Here is a 20,535-nt window from a genome sequence, read left to right on the forward strand (position 1 = left end):
CCTCCACTAACCATTGTCTGGTATAAGGTGAGCCTACACTGACCATTGTCTGGTATAAGGTGAGCCTACACTGACCATTGCCTGGTATAAGGTGACCCTCCACTGACCATTTCATGGTATAAGGTGAGCCTCCACTGACCATTGCCTGGTATAAGGTGACCCTCCACTAACCATTGTCTGGTATAAGGTGAGCCTACACTGACCATTGTCTGGTATAAGGTGAGCCTACACTGACCATTGCCTGGTATAAGGTGAGCCTCCACTGACCATTTCATGGTATAAGGTGACCCTCCACTGACCATTTCATGGTATAAGGTGACCCTCCACTGACCATTTCATGGTATAAGGTAAGCCTAGACTGACCATTTCATGGTATAAGGTGACCCTCCACTGACCATTTCATGGTATAAGGTAAGCCTAGACTGACCATTTCATGGTATAAGGTGACCCTCCACTGACCATTTCATGGTATAAGGTGAGCCTACACTGACCAATGCCTGGTATAAGGTGACCCTCCACTGACCATTTCATGGTATAAGGTGAGCCTCCACTGACCATTGTCTGGTATAAGGTGAGCCTCCACTGACCATTGCCTGGTATAAGGTGAGCCTACACTGACCATTTCATGGTATAAGGTAAGCCTAGACTGACCATTTCATGGTATAAGGTAAGCCTAGACTGACCATTTCATGGTATAAGGTGACCCTCCACTGACCATTGCCTGGTATAAGGTGAGCCTACACTGACCATTGCCTGGTATATATTATCACCCCAAAAGACTAGGGGCCTGACTCATTAAGGATCTTAACTTAAGAACCTCTTATTTCAGTCTCCTGGACAAAACCATGTTACAATGCAAGGGGATGCAAATTAGTTTTCTGTTTTGCACATAAGTTAAATACTGACTGTTTTTTCCTGTAGCACACAAATACTTGATAGCTTATTTGTACACTGAAATTTAAAGTTGATATTTGTGTGTTACATGAAAAAACAGTCAGTATTTAACTTATGTGCAAAATAGAAAACTAATTTGCACCCCTTGCATTGTAACATGGTTTTGTCCAGGAGACTGAAATAAGAAGTTTCTTTAGTTAAGATCCTAATGAATCAGACCCTAGATTTTTACTTGTTTTCATAGGTCCTGGAAATTGACCATTGGCCAATACTTTAAATCAACACAATTCACCCTACAGATGCACTTTATATGAGATCAAGTTCATAGACACAAACACACTATTGACTTGTAATGTACTGTACATAATATAAATGCAGCAAGATCTTTATGTCATGACTTTATTAAGATAAAAATGATGCTAAAAAGAGCAGTATTTTAAGTGAACTATGGAATATGTCTGGTGCGTCCTCACTGGTCAGTGATTGAAGACAACTTTGCTGCAACATTTGTATGTGCAAGTTGTAGCACAAACTGTCTGTAATGAGGCAGAGAGCTGGTGCTCACCTGTGTAGTGGAGGACAAATATGTGCAGAAATTATGCTCTGAATGTCTGAGGTGTCTGAGGCCCTATGTGGCCCCCTGGTACCTCACTGGCCCAGGTTGGCTGGGACACCATAGTCCAATGCCCACGTCCTGCCCATAACCAACATGGTGGAGCAGTAACTGGCAGTTTCAAGGGATAAGAAACTACCAGCTGCCGCCCTTCCATGCCGATGGCCGACGCTCAGTGTGGGGACTCTAAGTGAGCACGCTAAGTGAGCACGGAATAAGCGATATTATGTCACTCACTCAGTGTTTTAGGCTAGGGTGCCAGGGTGCACCTGGTGGTAGCGCCAGCCCTGTATTTGGCTACATTTCCTCCAGTCAGGGACCTTTAGTGTGCCCATGGTGTGACGGAACAGTATAAGGTGCATATAACGGACACTCGCTCTTATTGCTCTGTTCAGTCACGTTTGCTGTACAAAGATTCCACTTTTACCTTTGCAGGACAACAACCGACTGAAGGAAAGTGACAGACTCCAGATGGTGAAGGAAGACAGAAAATATTCCCTCATCTTCCAGGGAACAAAACGCGGAGATGGCGGAGTCTACACCTGTACGGCCAGCAACAGCGCAGGGGAAGTGTCCTGCAAGGCCGAGCTTATTATGCATGAGGGTAATTATCGGATGGTTTCATAATGATATATGTTGTGTGGATTTCTTAGTTAACAAAAACAAATGATCTCTCTTTATGGGAAAAGGCATTACCCAACAGTTATGTAGAAACCTGTAAACGTTTTATTTGAGGGAGTGTAGTACCTTTTACAGCCCACAGGTGTCTCTCTTCTGCTTTTAGTTGATGGTGAAGCATTTTCACATCACATCAGATTTATTAGTGACACCTACACATGAAAGGTCTAATGAATAAAAAATATAAATAAAGGTCCCACTTAAAATATATTTCTTTGCAGGACTGCTGAACCTAAAATACAAACTAACTCATATAAATGAGTTACTAATAGCCTTTACAAATGCACATGCAAATGTTTTCCAAAGTTCATGAGAACTGAAGATATATGAGATAAAGCTGTGATTGTGGGGGGGGGGGGATATTTGACTGCACACCGAGAAATTCCTTTCAATAATCTCATTGACGGACACAGCCAGCCAATCCTCAGCCTGGAGTGGGCGGTAACAGAGAACAATAGCTCATATACAGCTGCACAGCAAATGTTAATAGAATGAGATCTCATGGTCGGTCAAGGTTGGAACATGAGAAGTTTCACATATTAGTTGCTCTATTATAAAAGACAATTTTATTAGCTGCTTAGTCCTAAGCAGCCAACAATTACAGAATCTATGCCAAGTATATACCCCCCCCCCCCCTCACGCCCACACACACAAAATTGTACCTAAGATATAGCGACTTTTCTTGTGGCAAACCATTTCTCTTACAGCCCGAGCCGAAAACCAGGAGAGGGGTGAGATGGGGAGGACCAATCACAAGCCGCAGTCAAGAGATGGCAGCTTTTGATTGGTCATGTCATTCCCACACACCTTCCATTGGCATTTAAAAATGGCAAACAAAATAGATTTGCAAGTTCTGTATTAGGTCAAAATTGAGGACTGAAGTCTCTTTGTCACAATGGTACACCCATTTATAGAGTGTGATAGCAGAAAATAAATGCCGCAATTTGTAAAGATGTGAAGAGTTACATTGTGTCCACAGGGTAGATGTTCTTGTGTATTCTAGTGTATTGTAATATGTGTACAGGAAGATCTGTCACTCATGTCTGAGAGGGTTTGTATCAGTCTGTGGGTGACAGACGCCTCTCAGAGCAGACGTGGGATTTCTGTTATCTGACAGGTGACATCAGCTTCTCTTTCTTACAGATGAGAAAGAACAAGACACAAAGATTCTTCACAAAAGGAGGAAACTTAAGTCGTTCTTCGAGGTTAAAGAAGAGATTGGGAGGTAGGAGGAATATTAATGTGCTCACAGCCCACATATATCTTTACTGTCACTATTGTAAATCAATTCAGATTCCTAGAAACAAATGATAGTTTCTCTCTGGTTTCTCAGCTCGCTGGAATTAGGGATCGTTTTACAAATGTCAGTTCTCTTTGTGATGTGACGCTGGGACCTTTACACAATCGTCCGAGTCTTTGCAGGATTTGTTGGCCAAGATATCAATGTTTTCACAAGCGACACGTAATAACGACAGTCCCCATTTCCCCTCACTCTTGTGATTAGTAAATGAGGATAAACAAATCAATATTTTAGGGGAAAAAATGATGGGGGGGGGAGGTCCTAAAATATTATTAAAACGGACTGTGATGAAATATTTCTACTGTTTCCACCCTGAACATTATACAGAGCATCTGTCATCCCACAAATCTAGACAAAGACCGTGAATTGGGCATCTATCTTATTGATGCATTGTCGTTACGCAGATTTGCCCGTTACTGTTTTAAAGTCAGCTCATGCTTTTCCAACGTCCATTTACATGTAAAGTTTTTTTTTGTTTATTTGTTATGTTATGTTATGTTTTTTGCTATGTTTTTGTTATGTTTATTATTGTGTTATCAGTAAAATCCCTGAATATGTATCTCATTATTTTGTTTGTATATTTCCCTTTTGTATGCAAGGGACCAGATTGTATGTTTCTATTACTACAAATTATTTCAGTTCACAGATGCTTTCAACATTTTTCTTTCCTCACGCTTGATGTATGTATCAGATGTTTAGTGCAGCTCTAGAGGCATAAACTGATCAGTCAGAAAATTGTCATAGGTACCAATGGTACATAGCTACATAACCCCTGACTTTTTATATTAATAGTACTGTAATTATACAGTTCTAATTATAAAAATGATCTTATAGTCTCTGGATTGTGGCAGGGGCACCCTTCTGGTGATGCACACGAACAACTTGCTTTGTACTTTTCTTTATTTGTCAGGATAGCAAAGTAACTCATAAAATAAAGTTTCACACACTTTCTCGTGACCTTAAAGCTAAATTAACAGAGACCATCTCCCTAGACACCAGCCATCTTATTCAGCATCGGTCACACTGAACAATGAAAAAAGACAGGTTTAAATACTTTACACTCCTCCCACAGCCCTAGCTTGTTGGAGAGGAGACACCCCCACCTTGCTTTTCAAAAATTAATTCTCTGCAAGTGTTCTGCTTGATTACTCTCACTGCAGACACACCCTGTCAGCTTACAGTTAGCTGCAGAAAAAGATGATTCTAGACCACTTCAAAATATGTAAGTTATATCACTCTATACTATTATATTGTCACACATACAGTATGTCATTATCATCAACATCATCAACATTTATTTATATAGCGCCAGCAAATTCCGTAGCGCTTTACAATTGGGAATGTCCTCCACCTGTGTATCTCTTATGTCCTCCATCTGTGTGTCTGTAAACTAGGAGCACTGTTGTATCTAATTCCTCTCTTAGAGGCCAGTTTCAAACCACTCCCTTTGTCGCAGGATGTATCAGATTTAAGTGAATTCTCCAGGACAATTGTCTATTAAAGGGATATGTCTACAGGGACATATCAGGAATCATTTACTACCCAGAACAAATGCAGAACAACGGTGCATTTAATTAAGCCTAAATGCGCCGGTGTGCCTATCTAGCGCATACATATGTTCACGCCTTCATGTCGTTTTTTCAAAACGACCTCAGTAATAATGTTTTGCAAGTGCGCGGGTACAGACAGAAATGCACAGGCTGGAAAGTGTAAAACTTTCAATGCAAAGTCCAAACTGCCATCATTTTAGGACCGTCCACTACATTGATTTCACTTTTTCCTAAAATACTCCTTTATGTAAATAAATAAAAGGTGAGGAGACATTGGGACTGATTATTGCATGTGAGGAGAACTGATGAAGACATTTCAGGGTACAGGGAGATATCAGGACAATGTCTAGGTCGGTGCAGCGGAGGAGATTGCCTTAAAGAGGACCAGGCCCGAAGTCTTTCTTTGCCTTGAGCCCTATGTAACCCTCTCTTCCTTATGTAGATACTGTACAGCTCTGCCCAGAAGAGAGCATAGCAAGCTAAATAAAATGCTCCCCCTAGAAACTACATATACACAAAGCACTATGTTATAAAGTAAAATAAAATCACATCATAGGACCTGATAATAGATCCTCTTTAAATATAAGAATAAGGACTCTGTAGGTAATCCAATGAGTGATGCTAAGAGAACAACCTGTAAATCTCTCGCTCTTCTATGTACAGGGGCTGTTTTGGCTTTGTGAAACGCGTCGTGCACAAAGGAAATGGGGCAACATGCGCTGCCAAATTTATTCCGCTAAGAAGTAAAACTCGTCAGCAGGCGTACCGGGAGCGGGATATCTTATCGGAAGTGTCACATAGCCGGATCACACACCTGCTGGATGCCTTTGAAACAAAAAAAACACTGATTCTCATTCTGGAACTGTATCCTTCTTTTGGGTCTAGCAGTATAAAGAGTATAATTGACACTAACATGAAACATTATTATTTTATTATATGTATAATCACATTTTGTTTTCATGAACGCCTATGTATAATTGGGCTGGATAATAGACATGAAATAGCTGGAGTGTTTATTTTTAGCAAATTATGTCCACCATGCTCTCTGTCGCTCCTCTGCCGCAGATTGCAGTGTTAGGAGGGAGGAGCTTCTCTAACACAGTAAACACAGAGTGACTGACAGACTTACTGACATGTCCTGCAGAAATACGACTGCATTCTCCTCTTTAGGCCTATATCAGATCCATCCAGGACACTGTCCTTATTATGTGGGAGGAGCTTCTGCCGTCTGTAATGGTGGGAATGTAATATGTTACTTTATAACCGCTGCAGGGAGATCTAAGAGTCACACTGAACAGTGTATTTAACCTTGATTTGAAAATTCTGAAAATGGGCCTGATTCATCTTCAGATGTAAGTCCTGTGCGCACTGTATCTTGCGTGAAATAGCTCTGTACATGCTCAGAAATTAACTTTTTTACGCTAATGAACTGAATTGCATGCAATTCATATCTGAACGCAAATGACATGACGGGGGAGAGAAAGGGCGGACACATAGACAAACCAAAGGGGGGGGGGGTTCTAGTGCCTGGAAACCCCCCTCCAAACCTGGGGCTCTGTACAATTGAGGCAGCTGGACCCTGCTCCTGCTTCACACATCTCGCTTGAAAAGGGAGAGCTGCGTGCACCTAACAGTAGTGCACGCAGCATTGCCCATGTATATTATGACGATAGGAAGAGTTGGAGAGCAGCCAAGCACTGTCTAATATTATAGCCACGCCCCCATGCATGCTGGTCACGCCCACTGACGGAGTGGTGTGGAAACCCCCCTGCGTTTGCCCCTGGGACGGATGTAGGCAATGTACAGTAAGGGGCGCGTTGGGGGCGTTCCAACGCAGATGTGGCCAATTTAAGGTCTGGATATCTTGAAATTACGGGTTTTTTTCCGTATGAACCAGCTACACGGCAGGTGTCAGTGCCGACTGATAGTGATGACTGACACGGCATAGTCTTTGTATTAAAAACTAAGTGTATGTATCCCACTAGCTAGCACAGAACAAAAGTATGCAAGAAAGAGGTAATATACAAATGCATTGTATGCGCAGTACGTATTAAGATCATCCTGATTTATGTATATGATGTAAAAAAAAACATTTTTAAAACACATATTTTTATAAATGATTATTGTGTTATGAGTGGTTAATTTTAGTTAAAAAACATATATTTTGCATGCGTTCTGATGTGACTTTATATTGTTCATACGGCACGTATCGTACAACCAGAATGTACTTACAAATGGAAACGTGTATTGAGATCCGCTTGTATTTGAATACGGTTGGACGTACGGCCCAGTTCCGTGAACTTTTTTAAAACGCAAGTTGCGTCCGAAGATGAATCAGTTTATAATTCACAAGCTGCATTCACAGCCACAGCCATGAGAAGTAGGTATGTGACAATGATACAGAGGTGTGATGTACAGAATAGGATAAATCAGAGCATCCCAGTTAGTTTATGTCTGAAATAACTTACTCAGCTCCCTGGTACGGTGTAATAAGAGAAAGATCGACCAATTTCTCTGGAGATAAACACTGCTCTATCTGTGTGTCTATAAAATGCATGATGTAGAACACGCCCAAGTGGGGTTCCCGAGTCTCCTCTTGGGGTCCCCTGATTACCCTACATGGTATACATTCTATAGGTACCGCTTCCTCTGGAGCCCCAGGACAGTGACACGCTGACACTAAGGGTCCCAACTAACAAGAGGTTCATCACCCCTGATCTACACAGACAGAATAATGTCAGGATTCTTCTACCAATTCCCCTGTGACTCTCACATAGAATTTACGGCCATTAATTTATTATTTTTGCACCTAATCTGCAGGAAATGTAATGTATCTTGTCAGACATTCTTATCCTTAAATAAACCAGATGCTGCGGAGAGGAACTTCTGGACCGTCTGTATCGGAAACATACATTTACGGAGAAAGAGGTTAGTACTGTAACGTCGCTGTTACTGGTCTTACTTTCTCAGTTATTTCCAGCAACAGTTCTTGTATTGCATTTTAAGTTTTGTGAATCATTATTTAAAGTCATCAGCGGCATGGTGCGCACACATTACCGCAGTGTCCAGCTGCGCACATTGACGGCGATTATGGTAGGAACTCCAGCCATGACATGAGTGCGCGGTGTTTGTGGATGTTATGAAGACAACTCTCTGCTCCATTATGTCCTTTACAATGTAGAATGCCTCACTGCGGGTATGACGGTGATACATATGTAGATATATATATAACCTTTTTTCTTTACGAGGGAGTGAATGGGTTAATGGGCTGCAGAAAATTCCACTGTTGTTTTGGAGGAGTTGGATGGATCGAGGAAGTTCAGATAAAATGCCCACTTTGCTCCAAGGTGGATTGTGCAGGAAATGAGATAAAGGTTCTGGTCCACAAAATACACTGAATGTTCCAGCACTCTGAAGTCGCTGACATTCTGCCTCGTTCCTATACTTATATTGCAATGTATTTTGTACCTCTTATTGCACTGCGGGAATGCGCTGTACTAGTTACAATTCAACAGTATTATACAAACTTTCAAACTTACAAAAGTGACACATTCATCATCATCATCAACATTTATTTCTATAGCGCCAGCAAATTCCGTAACACTTTACAATTGGTAACAAACATTAATAATATACTAATTAATAATACTAGGTAATAATAATACTGGGTAATATATACAGACAGAGAGGGCCCAGCTCGTAAGCTTACAATCTATGGGACAATGGGAGTTTAAATCACAAGGGCACGTGCACAATGGACTAGCTAGAATGCAAAGGTAAAAGTATTGAGTGGGCTGTGTGTGTGGCAATGTTGGACAGTGGGTTGTTGTCTTGTCTTGTCTTAGCTGTGTAGAGGGTGGTAATAGGGTAACCTAGGGAGATTAAGATGGTGGTTGAGGAATATCATAAGCTTGTCTGAAGAGGTGGGTTTTCAGAGAACGCTTGAAGGTTTGAAGACTAGAAGAAAGTCTTACTGTGCGAGGGAGGGAATTCCACAAAGTGGGTGCAGCCCGAAAACGTCCTGTAACCGAGAATGGGAGGATGTGATGAGAGTGGATGAGAGACGCAGATCTTGTGCAGAACGTGGGTGTCGAGTTGGGAGATATTTTGAGACAAGTGAGGAAATATATGTCGGTGCAATTTTGTTGACACATTGTAGTAAAGACCGTCCCGATGTCCCTTAACAATTAATGTCACATATAAACTGAGCAGTATTGTAGGAGAAAAACAGAAATCTTTACGCGAATGAAGAAACTGATCCTGAAGAGTTAGTCTGGACTTTGTAGCGTATTTTTTTTTACTCTTTGGACCATGCGCATTTTCACATGTATCCGCCAACCCACAAAACTAGGCGCAAATAGATTTCACAGGGGTGTTTCCACCAGAAAGTAACTGTTTGTTAATGACTATCTTTTACCATGTCTGGCACATTTACAAGCATGTGTGGGTCTAGTCAGGTCTTCTGTGCACGTGGCAGACCAGCGTGGGCACAGGAGAGGCCCGCACTGTGCTGTTCTCAGAGCGGAGGATCCGGAAGGGTGACCGGATATTGCCGCAATCGTTGCTTCACCCTGCAGGATCAGTAATGTCTTCTGCTCCCTGCTGATCATTTAAATATCCGGATCTGTAAAATAAAATCTCATTTTATGTGGATTAGTTCAGCGCATTACAGCATCAATCTGCAGATGTGAGGAGGGTCCCCCTCTTTTCAGGGCTGCCTATTAGCTTCACTCATGCGGCTGTGTCACCAGGGGCGGATCTAGAAAACGACTGTACCCGGGGCGATTAGGGGGGGCGATTTAGGCCCCGCCCCTTTCTAACAGTTTAGGCTGCCGACAGCTGCACAATATGTGCAGGTCCGTCCAGCCGTGACAGGCAGGGACAGTGTGCTGCCCGGCTGCTCTGATTGTGTTTTAAACACAATCAGAGCAGCCGGGCAGAACACTGTCCCTGCCTATCACGGCTGGACGGACCTGCACATACTGTGCAGCCGTCAGCAGCAAGTGTCTGCTAGGGGGGGCGATCGCCCCGATCCTCCCCCCCCCTGGATCCGCCACTGTGTGCCACCTTGTCGTCAAATGAATCCACCCTCAAATCAGAGGAGGGCTGGTAGATTTAGCCCGGGGAACAAGACTCGACTGAGCAGCCTATTGAGAACATTTTAAAGGGAAAAGTATGCAAGTGGCCCAGTGACCCAGCCCAAGGTAGCCCACTATGGGACCGGCCCAGATGCCCCCCTGCCCCCCAGCCAGGTCCATCTTAACAACATTATGGGCCCCCGGGCAAAGCAGTGCACCAGGGCCCCTAGATATAGATATATAGATGTATAGAGATATAGATATAGATATATAGAGATATAGATGTATAGAGATATAGATATAGATATAGATATATAGATGTATAGAGATATAGATATAGATATATAGATAGATGTGCTTGCTCAGTGACCCTTGTAGGTTTTTTTTGCAGGTTTTTTCCTTTTGCAGGACTATTTATTCTCATTAAAAGCAGTGCCTATGGGGCCCCTTTGCCCATGGGGCCCCCGGGCAGCTGCCCATCGTGCCCAATGGAAAAGATGGCCCTGCCCCCAGCCCAGCCTGCCCCTGCCTCGGATATATGTGCATTCTCTGCAAATACCATTGCAGGACAGTGGTAATTGCTGCGTGTTTCAGAAATGACCCCACTTAATCTGTGATACATTATCGGTTATTTGTGAATCCAGCTGTCTCTGCAGAATTTCATGCATAAAAATCTGCACAATGGCTCATACACAGATGTACAGCCGCACACAACATCTGACCTGTGTATACCGATGGGCTTCAGTAATACAGCTATATTTCTGTACAATAATGTCCTGATACAATGTGATACAATGTATGAGGTGACTGCACTGACAATACATGTACAGTAACTGGCAGAAGACACAGATTATGTTTTAATTTACAAAGCAGCAACTTCAAAGATATATAAAGATGTATCGGTTTAGGTGTTATTTTGTAAAAGTAAAACGTTGATGATTGTCAAGTGCTGGGAAAACTTGAAGAGTGACTTTTCCAGATTATTCTCAAATTAGGGACTATGAAAACATAAAATGATACAACCCTGCAAGAGGGAAGCAATTCAAGTCACGGCTTTGATGGAACAATGCAAATAAAGGTATATTTATCAAACGGGTTAAAAAGGAAAAGTGAAGGTGTTGCCCACAGCAGCCAATCAGATTCTAGTTATCATTTATCTTAATGACAGCTAGAATGTGATTGGTAGCTATAGGCAACACCTTCACTTTTCATTTTAAGGAGGTTTGATAAATATACCTTTAGGGTAATTTCTGAACGGTAAGACTGGAAAATAACAGTGCACATTCTCACGTACTGTAGCACAGTTGCACTCTTTTTGTACAGGGAAATAAAGGACTTGCTGGGCCAAGATGGTGATGACAGCGGTGAGGGTGGGGGGGGGGACAAGTTTGTACCAGATGGTGGGAGGATTTGAACAGATTCAGGGTGTTTGTTGCTGAATGGGGATAAGGCCCATAAGTGCTCCAAAAAGGAAATCTAGATTTTGTTTGGCGGGACGAGATTATTTAAACCGTATTAAAGAGAGGAGAGGGGACATAACTTTTTGCTCCCTGCAATAGTACTTAATACAGTCTATGCTTATACCTTTATTGTGATGCGTTTTACACATTCCGGTTGCATGTTTCCGCATTTCTTGGTTTCTTTGATCTATGTAATAAAAATCATCAAATGCATAAAATTGCCAGGACTCGATGTCCGCTGACTGTCATGATTCATTTAGGACATAACGGAGCAGTGTTTTAGGAGAAGAACAGGAATAAAGAGGGTCCTGAACTGATAGTTGATTGGACTCTGAAGCAACATTTCACTCTTTCTACCGTGCGCATTTTCAGATGTATCCACAAAGCCAGACGTAGACTGATGTTCTTGGGGCAAACCTAATGACAATGATGGGGGGCACTTTGAAGGCAGATGAGTAGATGCACGTGCGCACATAGAGAATCATTGCGGGTCCGCACTTTTTGGGGTACAGAACTGACCTTCAGCAGCCAGATGCAGGATTGAACACTCTGATTACTATTTGTGTAACTAATGTGAGGATTCCTAACATGTGGGTCTAAAGCACTCATCTCGTGACACTTAGGTGGGATCTAATCTTTACTACAAACTTATAAACTAAGGGATATATTTACTAAAATGCGAGTTTAAAAAGTGGAGATGTTGCCTATAGCAACCAATCAGATTCTAGCTTTCAGTTACTTAGTGCATTCTACAAAATAACAGCTAGAATCTGATTGGTTGCATCTTCACTTTTTCAAACCCGCAGTTTAGTAAATATACCCCTAAATGTTAAACATGTATTAATATTGTCTATTTTTCACTAATTAGTAAATAGATAACAGTGAATCTGATGAAATGGGAATTGTATTATTATACAACACCTGAGCGGTGAGGTTGATTCACAGATATAATTCTAACTGTAGGATATATTATCAGTGTATAAATAATATATTATATTTATTCTCCGATGTGTAGGTTAAGCTGTACATCAGGCAACTACTGGAAGCTGTTGCTTATCTTCATAACAAGAACATCCTTCATCTGGACATTAAGGTAAGTATAGATTTGTAGTATATCTATCATAAGTGCTTTATTGTGCTAAATGTTTTTTACATTAACTCAACACTGAATCCAAAACTCAGAGACCAGAGCACTAAGACCATATTGATACATAGTTAAGGACAAATAGATGTTAAACTCTGCAGTTATATAAACTCTATGATAGAACAACTAGAACAAACTTGACAATGTTATTGAACATTTTGATCAAACTGCGGATGTCCATCTACCACGTCAAGGTGACCTACACTAATCATATATAATCTAATAATGTGGGACCTCATTTAGTGCCTCTAAACTACAAGTTGCCTTGGTAGGAACCAGACTATGCTGCTCTGATACTTTAACTGTTCATGTAACGCCTCAATAATTACATTTTACTAATTAATCTCTGTGTAAAAACAATTGCAAACTAAAATGCCATCTCTGGGTCTTCTTACCTAAAACTCCAGGTGTGGATCATTTCCAAAAACCCTGCAGTGACTGCTTGTTTACAGGGTAGCTCTACACAAAGCTAAAAATGTTGTTTTGGGTGACGTTCTCTAGAACAAGATAAAATACAAAGCTCTATGTATCGTCAATGCGGCTTAACCCCAATATGACCAGTACGCCAATGGTCCAGCTCTCTGCGCTCCTCTCTCCTAGTAATACAGATCTTTTTCATACTGACACTGTTGTCAGTGCCCCTCCCCCACAAACTCTTCATGTGCATAATTGGGAACGTCATGGGGGAAAAGCTGGAGCTGCACCACGCAGATTTTATGAGTACTAGACTTTTGTAACTGGAGAGTGCTGCATTTTCTGCTGTCACTACTCTCACATGTATCACAAGTATCACATGTATCAATATAGCTACATCTCAGTTCTATTTTCACAGCCATCAAATATTCTAATTTCTAAATCTGATAAAGAGGAGATCAAATTATGTGACTTCGGATTTGCCCAGAAAATAATTACATCGGAATATCAATACAGCCAGTACGGATCTCCGGAGTTTGTACCTCCAGAAATCGCCTGCCAGGCCCCTGTGTCTAAATCTTCTGATATCTGGTAATATATAGTTTCTGTGTGTTTAAAGAGTTGCATTTTGTATCACAAGTTGCCTTATATAAACAAATTACTGATAACACTTACAAATATATATGTAAAGGACCCCATTCATTGACAGAACTGGCATTGCTATATTGAGGTATCGAGTTGAGACAGGAAGTATGCTGTGAATTGGAGAAAAACTGGCTGCCCCCCCACACAGTCACAACGTTATTGCAATTACTTTCAGTTCGTATAAGTTCCTAAAACGTTTACATATACATTTGTGAATGTCATTATTAACTCATTGACATAAGCCAACTTGGATTTTAAGTTTTGTGACCCTTTACAATGGAATATGTGACAATTCTAATATTTTTTCATATAGGTGTTTTTTAATATTTGCATTGCTAAGAATTGAGGCAGTTTAATTGCAAAACAATATATCATAAACTATAATGATGGTTCTTCTACCTTCCGCGACACTGACCCACTTGTCTAGTGTAGTATGTTAGTGTAAAACTGATTGGTAGAATATTAATCTTTATTATTCCGTTCAGACCGTTAACCTTTGCCTGGGCGTAATGTTTGTTGTGAAGGGTTGTACATTATACAGGCACCAAGTCCTTGCATTGGCCCCTTAATAGCAGCGATGTAACTGTGGCCATTTTAAGGGACGTAAATCTCAGTGCCGGTATGTTCCTTTGTCGGAATTCTTCTATGAAACTGTTTCAAGAAGTCTGATTTCCTCCATGTCGGTAATTAGAGAAGTCTCTATTTTCATGACGTTCAAACTGTTGGCGGAATTTAGTTGTTCGCACATTTGTACCCCACCCGGGCAGAGAGCCCAAGGAGGAGGAGGTGCGCAGTGTAGCTGGTGAGCGAGCGTTATAGGTATATATATATATATATATAGTGGCTCAGTGGTTAGCACTTCTGCCTCACAGCCTCACAGCACTGGGGTCATGAGTTCGATTCCCGACCATGGCCTTATCTGTGAGGTGTTTGTATGTTCTCCCCCTGTTTGCGTGGGTTTCCTCCGGGTGCTCCGGTTTCCTCCCACAGTCCAAAAATATACTGATAGGTTAAATCGCCTTTAGTCTGTGTGTGTGTGTGTGTGTGTGTGTGTGTGTTAGGGGATTAATATTGTAAGCTCCAATGGGGCAGGGACTGATGTGAGTGAGTTCTCGTTACAGCGCTGTGGAATTAGTGGCGCTATTTAAATAAATAGATGATGATGATGATGAGATATATATATATATATATATATATATATATATGGGTATGGGGGCAATGGATGGTGTAGATGGGGGAGGAGACACCTAAATTTAATGTATAAAATACAAATTACTTCATGTCTACTTATATGTACAAGGAGTAATATCCTTGATTTGCTTTTATTTGAATAATATTATTTGATGCTAAAAGTTTTCCAGTAAACAGAGATGTTCAAAAATATTCCTTGTTGTTCCTGAAACATAATATCACTTAAATACTCGTCACCCAAACAAACAAATCTTTTAAAGTAGATTTGGGGATAATTACTAAGATTAAAGCGCTATAGTAAACTAAGGGTGAGATCTGTAATATGAACCCTGTCCATATGAGTCCTGTAGTCTGAATATATGTCATTATTTTGCAGGCCTGTTGGAGTGATCAGCTACTTGTGGTGAGTAATATCTGAGCCGTCATGTAGGTATTCAGTAACAATACTGGGGGCAGCGACATTGGAGGCTGAGTACGTATGGATGAGAATTCAGTCTGTCAATTCACTAACAAGATGAGAGTGTGTTAGAGAGTTTAGACTGTATATAAAAAAAAATATTTTCTAGGAATTTAGACCCCAGAAACATCAGGCTGTTTGGGACAGTCCTGTGAGGCTGTTGGAGACCGAACTGGTCAGGACTCATTTGGAGGAGTGTTTTATGGAATTGTGGGTGTGTTTTGGTTGAATCTGGGTGTGGCTTGGGCAGATGGGGGTGTGGTCAGTTCTATCCTGCACTATTACTCAGGTGTTTTGGGCGCTATGTAACAGGCTGCTGGGAACAGAGTCCTAGTTTAAGTCTATTTGGGATAAATGAAAGTATGTAGTGATTTTTATTAGGGATGAGCGCACTCGGATTTATGAAATCCGAGCCCACCCGAACGTTGCGGATCCGAGTCGGATCCGAGACAGATCCGGGTATTGGCGCCAAATTCAAAAGTGAAACTGAGGCTCTGACTCATAATCCCGTTGTCGGATCTCGCGATACTCGGATCCTATAAATTCCCCGCTAGTCGCCGCCATCTTCACTCGGGCATTGATCAGGGTAGAGGGAGGGTGTGTTAGGTGGTCCTCTGTGCTGTTTAGTTCTGTGCTGTGCTGTGCTGTGCTGTGCTATGTTCTGCAGTATCAGTCCAGTGGTGCTGTGTGCTGTGCTCTGTCCTTCTGAGGTCAGTGGTGCTGCTGGGTCCTGTGCTGTGTCCTGTTCAGTCCAGTGGTGCTGTGTCCTGTGCTCTGTGCTTCTAAGGGCATAGTTATTTCCCCAATATTCCCCTGTGTTTAAAAAAATAAAAAAAAGTTTTTTTAAAAAATACCAAAAACTACTTTAATATTTTTTAATTACCACAAAATGTGCACAACCAATCCTGCAGTATAAGCCCATTGGTACTGCAATATTACCAAGTTCACACATTCAGCAGTAAAAGTCCAGTGGTACTGCAATATTACAAAGTTTACACATTCTGCAGTATCAGTCCAGTGGTGCTGTGTCCTGTGCTCTGTCCTGCTGAGTTCCGTAGTGCTGCTGGGTCCTGTGCCGTGTCCTGTTCAGTCCAGTGGTGCTGTGTCCTGTGCTCTGTGCTTCTAAGGGCATAGTTATTTCCCCACTATTCCCAAGTTTTTTAAAAATAAAAAAAAAGTAAAAAAAAATAAAAAATGTAAAAAAAAAAAAATATATAATAATTATAACCAAATTTGCAAAACCAATCCAGCAGTATAAGTCCATTGGTACTGCAATATTACCAAGTTCACACATTCTGCAGTATCTTGTGCTACATATAATGGAGACCAAAAATTTGGAGGATAAAGTAGGGAAAGATCAAGACCCACTTCCTCCTAATGCTGAAGCTGCTGCCACTAGTCATGACATAGACGATGAAATGCCATCAACGTCGTCTTCCAAGCCCGATGCCCAATCTCGTAGTACCGGGCATGTAAAATCCAAAAAGCCCAAGTTAAGAAAAAGTAGCAAAAAGAGAAACTTAAAATCATCTGAGGAGAAACGTAAAGTTGCCAATATGCCATTTACGACACGGAGTGGCAAGGAACGGCTTAGGCCCTGGCCCGTGTTCATGACTAGTGGTTCAGCTTCACCCACGGATCTTAGCCCTCCTCCTCCTCCCCCCCCCTACAAAAAATTGAAGAGAGTTATGCTGTCAGCAACAAAACAGCAAACAACTCTGCCTTCTAAAGAGAAATTATCACAAATCCCCAAGGCGAGTCCAAGGGTGTTGGTGGTTGTCAAGCCTGACCTTCCCATCACTGTACGGGAAGAGGTGGCTCGGGAGGAGGCTATTGATGATGTAGCTGGCGCTGTGGAGGAACTTGATGATGAGGATGGTGATGTGGTTATTGTAAATGAGGCACCAGGGGGGGAAACAGCTGATGTCCATGGGATGAAAAAGCCCATCGTCATGCCTGGTCAGAAGACCAAAAAATGCACCTCTTCGGTCTGGAGTTATTTTTATCCAAATCCAGACAACCAATGTATGGCAATATGTAGCTTATGTAAAGCTCAAATAAGCAGGGGTAAGGATCTTGCCCACCTAGGAACATCCTCCCTTATACGTCACCTGAATAACCTTCATAGTTCAGTGGTTAGTTCAGGAACTGGGGCTAGGACCCTCATCGGTACAGGGACACCTAAATCCCGTGGTCCAGTTGGATACACACCAGCAACACCCTCCTCGTCAACTTCCTCCACAATCTCCATCAGATTCAGTCCTGCAGCCCAAGTCAGCAGCCAGACTGAGTCCTCCTCAATACGGGATTCATCCGAGGAATCCTGCAGCGGTACGCCTACTACTGCCACTGCTGCTGTTGCTGCTGTTAGTCGGTCATCTTCCCAGAGGGGAAGTCGTAAGACCGCTAAGTCTTTCACAAAACAATTGACCGTCCAACAGTCGTTTGCCATGACCACCAAATACGATAGTAGTCACCCTATTGCAAAGCGTATAACTGCGGCTGTAACTGCAATGTTGGTGTTAGACGTGCGCCCGGTGTCCGCCATCAGTGGAGTGGGATTTAGAGGGTTGATGGAGGTATTGTGTCCCCGGTACCAAATTGGGTACCGGGGCCACCCCACTATGCAGTCCAGATACTTGTTTGGTGGAATTCAGACACGTGGAGGGTTTTTTAATTATATTGTGGCCTCGGTACCAAATTGTGTACCGGGGCCACCCCACTACGCAGTCAAGATACTTGTTTGGTGGAATTCAGACCAGTTGAGGGTTTTATTATTATATTGTGTGGACCACTCTATCTATACCACACTACAACTCTATACCACTCTATTTCCTACTTTAATTCTATTTCATACTTTAATTCTATTTCCTACTTTAATTCTATTACTAATTAATTACCATAAAGAGGAACAAAATAAACCAATTTTACCAAAAGTATAATATGACTTAGACTTACAAACACTACACTTTAAAGATCGTGCCTTTAAATGAAAAAGTCAGTCTTCATTGCACGACTATGTGCAACAGGGACATTTTTTTGGGTTTACAAAGTCAAACAATAACACTTCGACCCTGTCTGCCTGGGGTCTCTCAATGATGAATTGTCTGTACCATGTTTGGAGGAGGTATTGTGGCCCCGGTATCAAATTGGGTACCGGGGCCACCCCACTATGCAGTCCAGATACTTGTTTGGTGGAATTCAGACACGTGGAGGGTTTTTTAATTATATTGTGGCCTCGGTACCAAATTGTGTACCGGGGCCACCACACTACGCAGTCAAGATAGATAGATGCGTATTGCGTATCATAGATAAAGTACATTCAGTGGTGTGGGGCAAATTGAAAAATATTCAAAATGCACTGACATTATCAAAAACAAGAGGTTGTCACACGCTAAAACTCCAACATGTATATGATGGAGAGGATGGAGGAGCAGCCGTATGTGTAGTGTAATGCAGATCTGTTGAAGGTTTTTTATATATTTTATTGTGGTGCCCAGTGCCCACTCCTCTACGCAGTCCAGGTACAATTATTGGTGCGAATCATAAAAGTTCAGGGTTTTTAATATATTGTGGTGACCCACTCCTCTACGCAGTCCAGGTACAATTATTGGTGCGAATCATAAAAGTTCAGGGTTTTTAAGATATTGTGGTGACCCACTCCTCTACGCAGTCCAGGTACAATTATTGGTGCGAATCATAAAAGTTCAGGGTTTTTAATATATTGTGGTGACCCACTCCTCTACGCAGTCCAGGTCCAATTATTGGTGCGAATCATAAAAGTTCAGGGTTTTTAATATATTGTGGTGACCCACTCCTCTACGCAGTCCAGGTACATTTATTGGTGCGATTCATAAAAGTTCAGGGTTTTTAATATATATTGTGGTGACCCACTCCTCTACGCAGTCCAGGTACATTTATTGGTGCGATTCATAAAAGTTCAGGGTTTTTAATATATATTGTGGTGACCCACTCCTCTACGCAGTCCAGGTCCAATTATTGGTGCGAATCATAAAAGTTCAGGGTTTTTAATATATTGTGGTGACCCACTCCTCTACGCAGTCCAGGTACATTTATTGGTGCGATTCATAAAAGTTCAGGGTTTTTAATATATATTGTGGTGACCCACTCCTCTACGCAGTCCAGGTACAATTATTGGTGCGAATCATAAAAGTTCAGGGTTTTTAAGATATTGTGGTGACCCACTCCTCTACGCAGTCCAGGTACAATTATTGGTGCGATTCATAAAAGTTCAGGGTTTTTAATATATATTGTGGTGACCCACTCCTCTACGCAGTCCAGGTCCAATTATTGGTGCGAATCATAAAAGTTCAGGGTTTTTAATATATTGTGGTGACCCACTCCTCTACGCAGTCCAGGTACATTTATTGGTGCGATTCATAAAAGTTCAGGGTTTTTAATATATATTGTGGTGACCCACTCCTCTACGCAGTCCAGGTACATTTATTGGTGCGAATCATAAAAGTTCAGGGTTTTTAAGATATTGTGGTGACCCACTCCTCTACGCAGTCCAGGTACAATTATTGGTGCGAATCATAAAAGTTCAGGGTTTTTAAGATATTGTGGTGACCCACTCCTCTACGCAGTCCAGGTACAATTATTGGTGCGATTCATAAAAGTTCAGGGTTTTTAATATATATTGTGGTGACCCACTCCTCTACGCAGTCCAGGTCCAATTATTGGTGCGAATCATAAAAGTTCAGGGTTTTTAATATATTGTGGTGACCCACTCCTCTACGCAGTCCAGGTACATTTATTGGTGCGATTCATAAAAGTTCAGGGTTTTTAATATATATTGTGGTGACCCACTCCTCTACGCAGTCCAGGTACATTTATTGGTGCGAATCATAAAAGTTCAGGGTTTTTAAGATATTGTGGTGACCCACTCCTCTACGCAGTCCAGGTACAATTATTGGTGCGAATCATAAAAGTTCAGGGTTTTTAAGATATTGTGGTGACCCACTCCTCTACGCAGTCCAGGTACAATTATTGGTGCGAATCATAAAAGTTCAGGGTTTTTAAGATATTGTGGTGACCCACTCCTCTACGCAGTCCAGGTACAATTATTGGTGCGAATCATACAAGTTCAG

The 20,535-nt window shown here is 41.8% G+C and overlaps 1 protein-coding gene across 1 annotated transcript in view; it reads left to right on the forward strand.

Moving 5' to 3' along the window:
* The first annotated feature begins 711 nt into the window (after positions 1 to 711).
* Positions 712 to 20,535, forward strand: part of LOC142159335 (obscurin-like) — a 54,258-nt gene continuing 34,434 nt past the window's right edge. Inside the window, exons 1-8 of the mRNA XM_075214136.1 lie at positions 712 to 731; positions 1,943 to 2,111; positions 3,329 to 3,410; positions 5,699 to 5,899; positions 7,903 to 7,963; positions 12,589 to 12,666; positions 13,550 to 13,722; positions 15,344 to 15,370. Coding sequence (XP_075070237.1) covers positions 1,979 to 2,111; positions 3,329 to 3,410; positions 5,699 to 5,899; positions 7,903 to 7,963; positions 12,589 to 12,666; positions 13,550 to 13,722; positions 15,344 to 15,370 — 755 coding nt within the window. The 5' untranslated portion in view covers positions 712 to 731; positions 1,943 to 1,978. The remainder of the gene's footprint in view (positions 732 to 1,942; positions 2,112 to 3,328; positions 3,411 to 5,698; positions 5,900 to 7,902; positions 7,964 to 12,588; positions 12,667 to 13,549; positions 13,723 to 15,343; positions 15,371 to 20,535) is intronic.

The sequence above is a fragment of the Mixophyes fleayi genome, chromosome 5, assembly GCF_038048845.1.
Source record: "Mixophyes fleayi isolate aMixFle1 chromosome 5, aMixFle1.hap1, whole genome shotgun sequence".
Lineage (NCBI taxonomy): Eukaryota > Metazoa > Chordata > Amphibia > Anura > Limnodynastidae > Mixophyes > Mixophyes fleayi.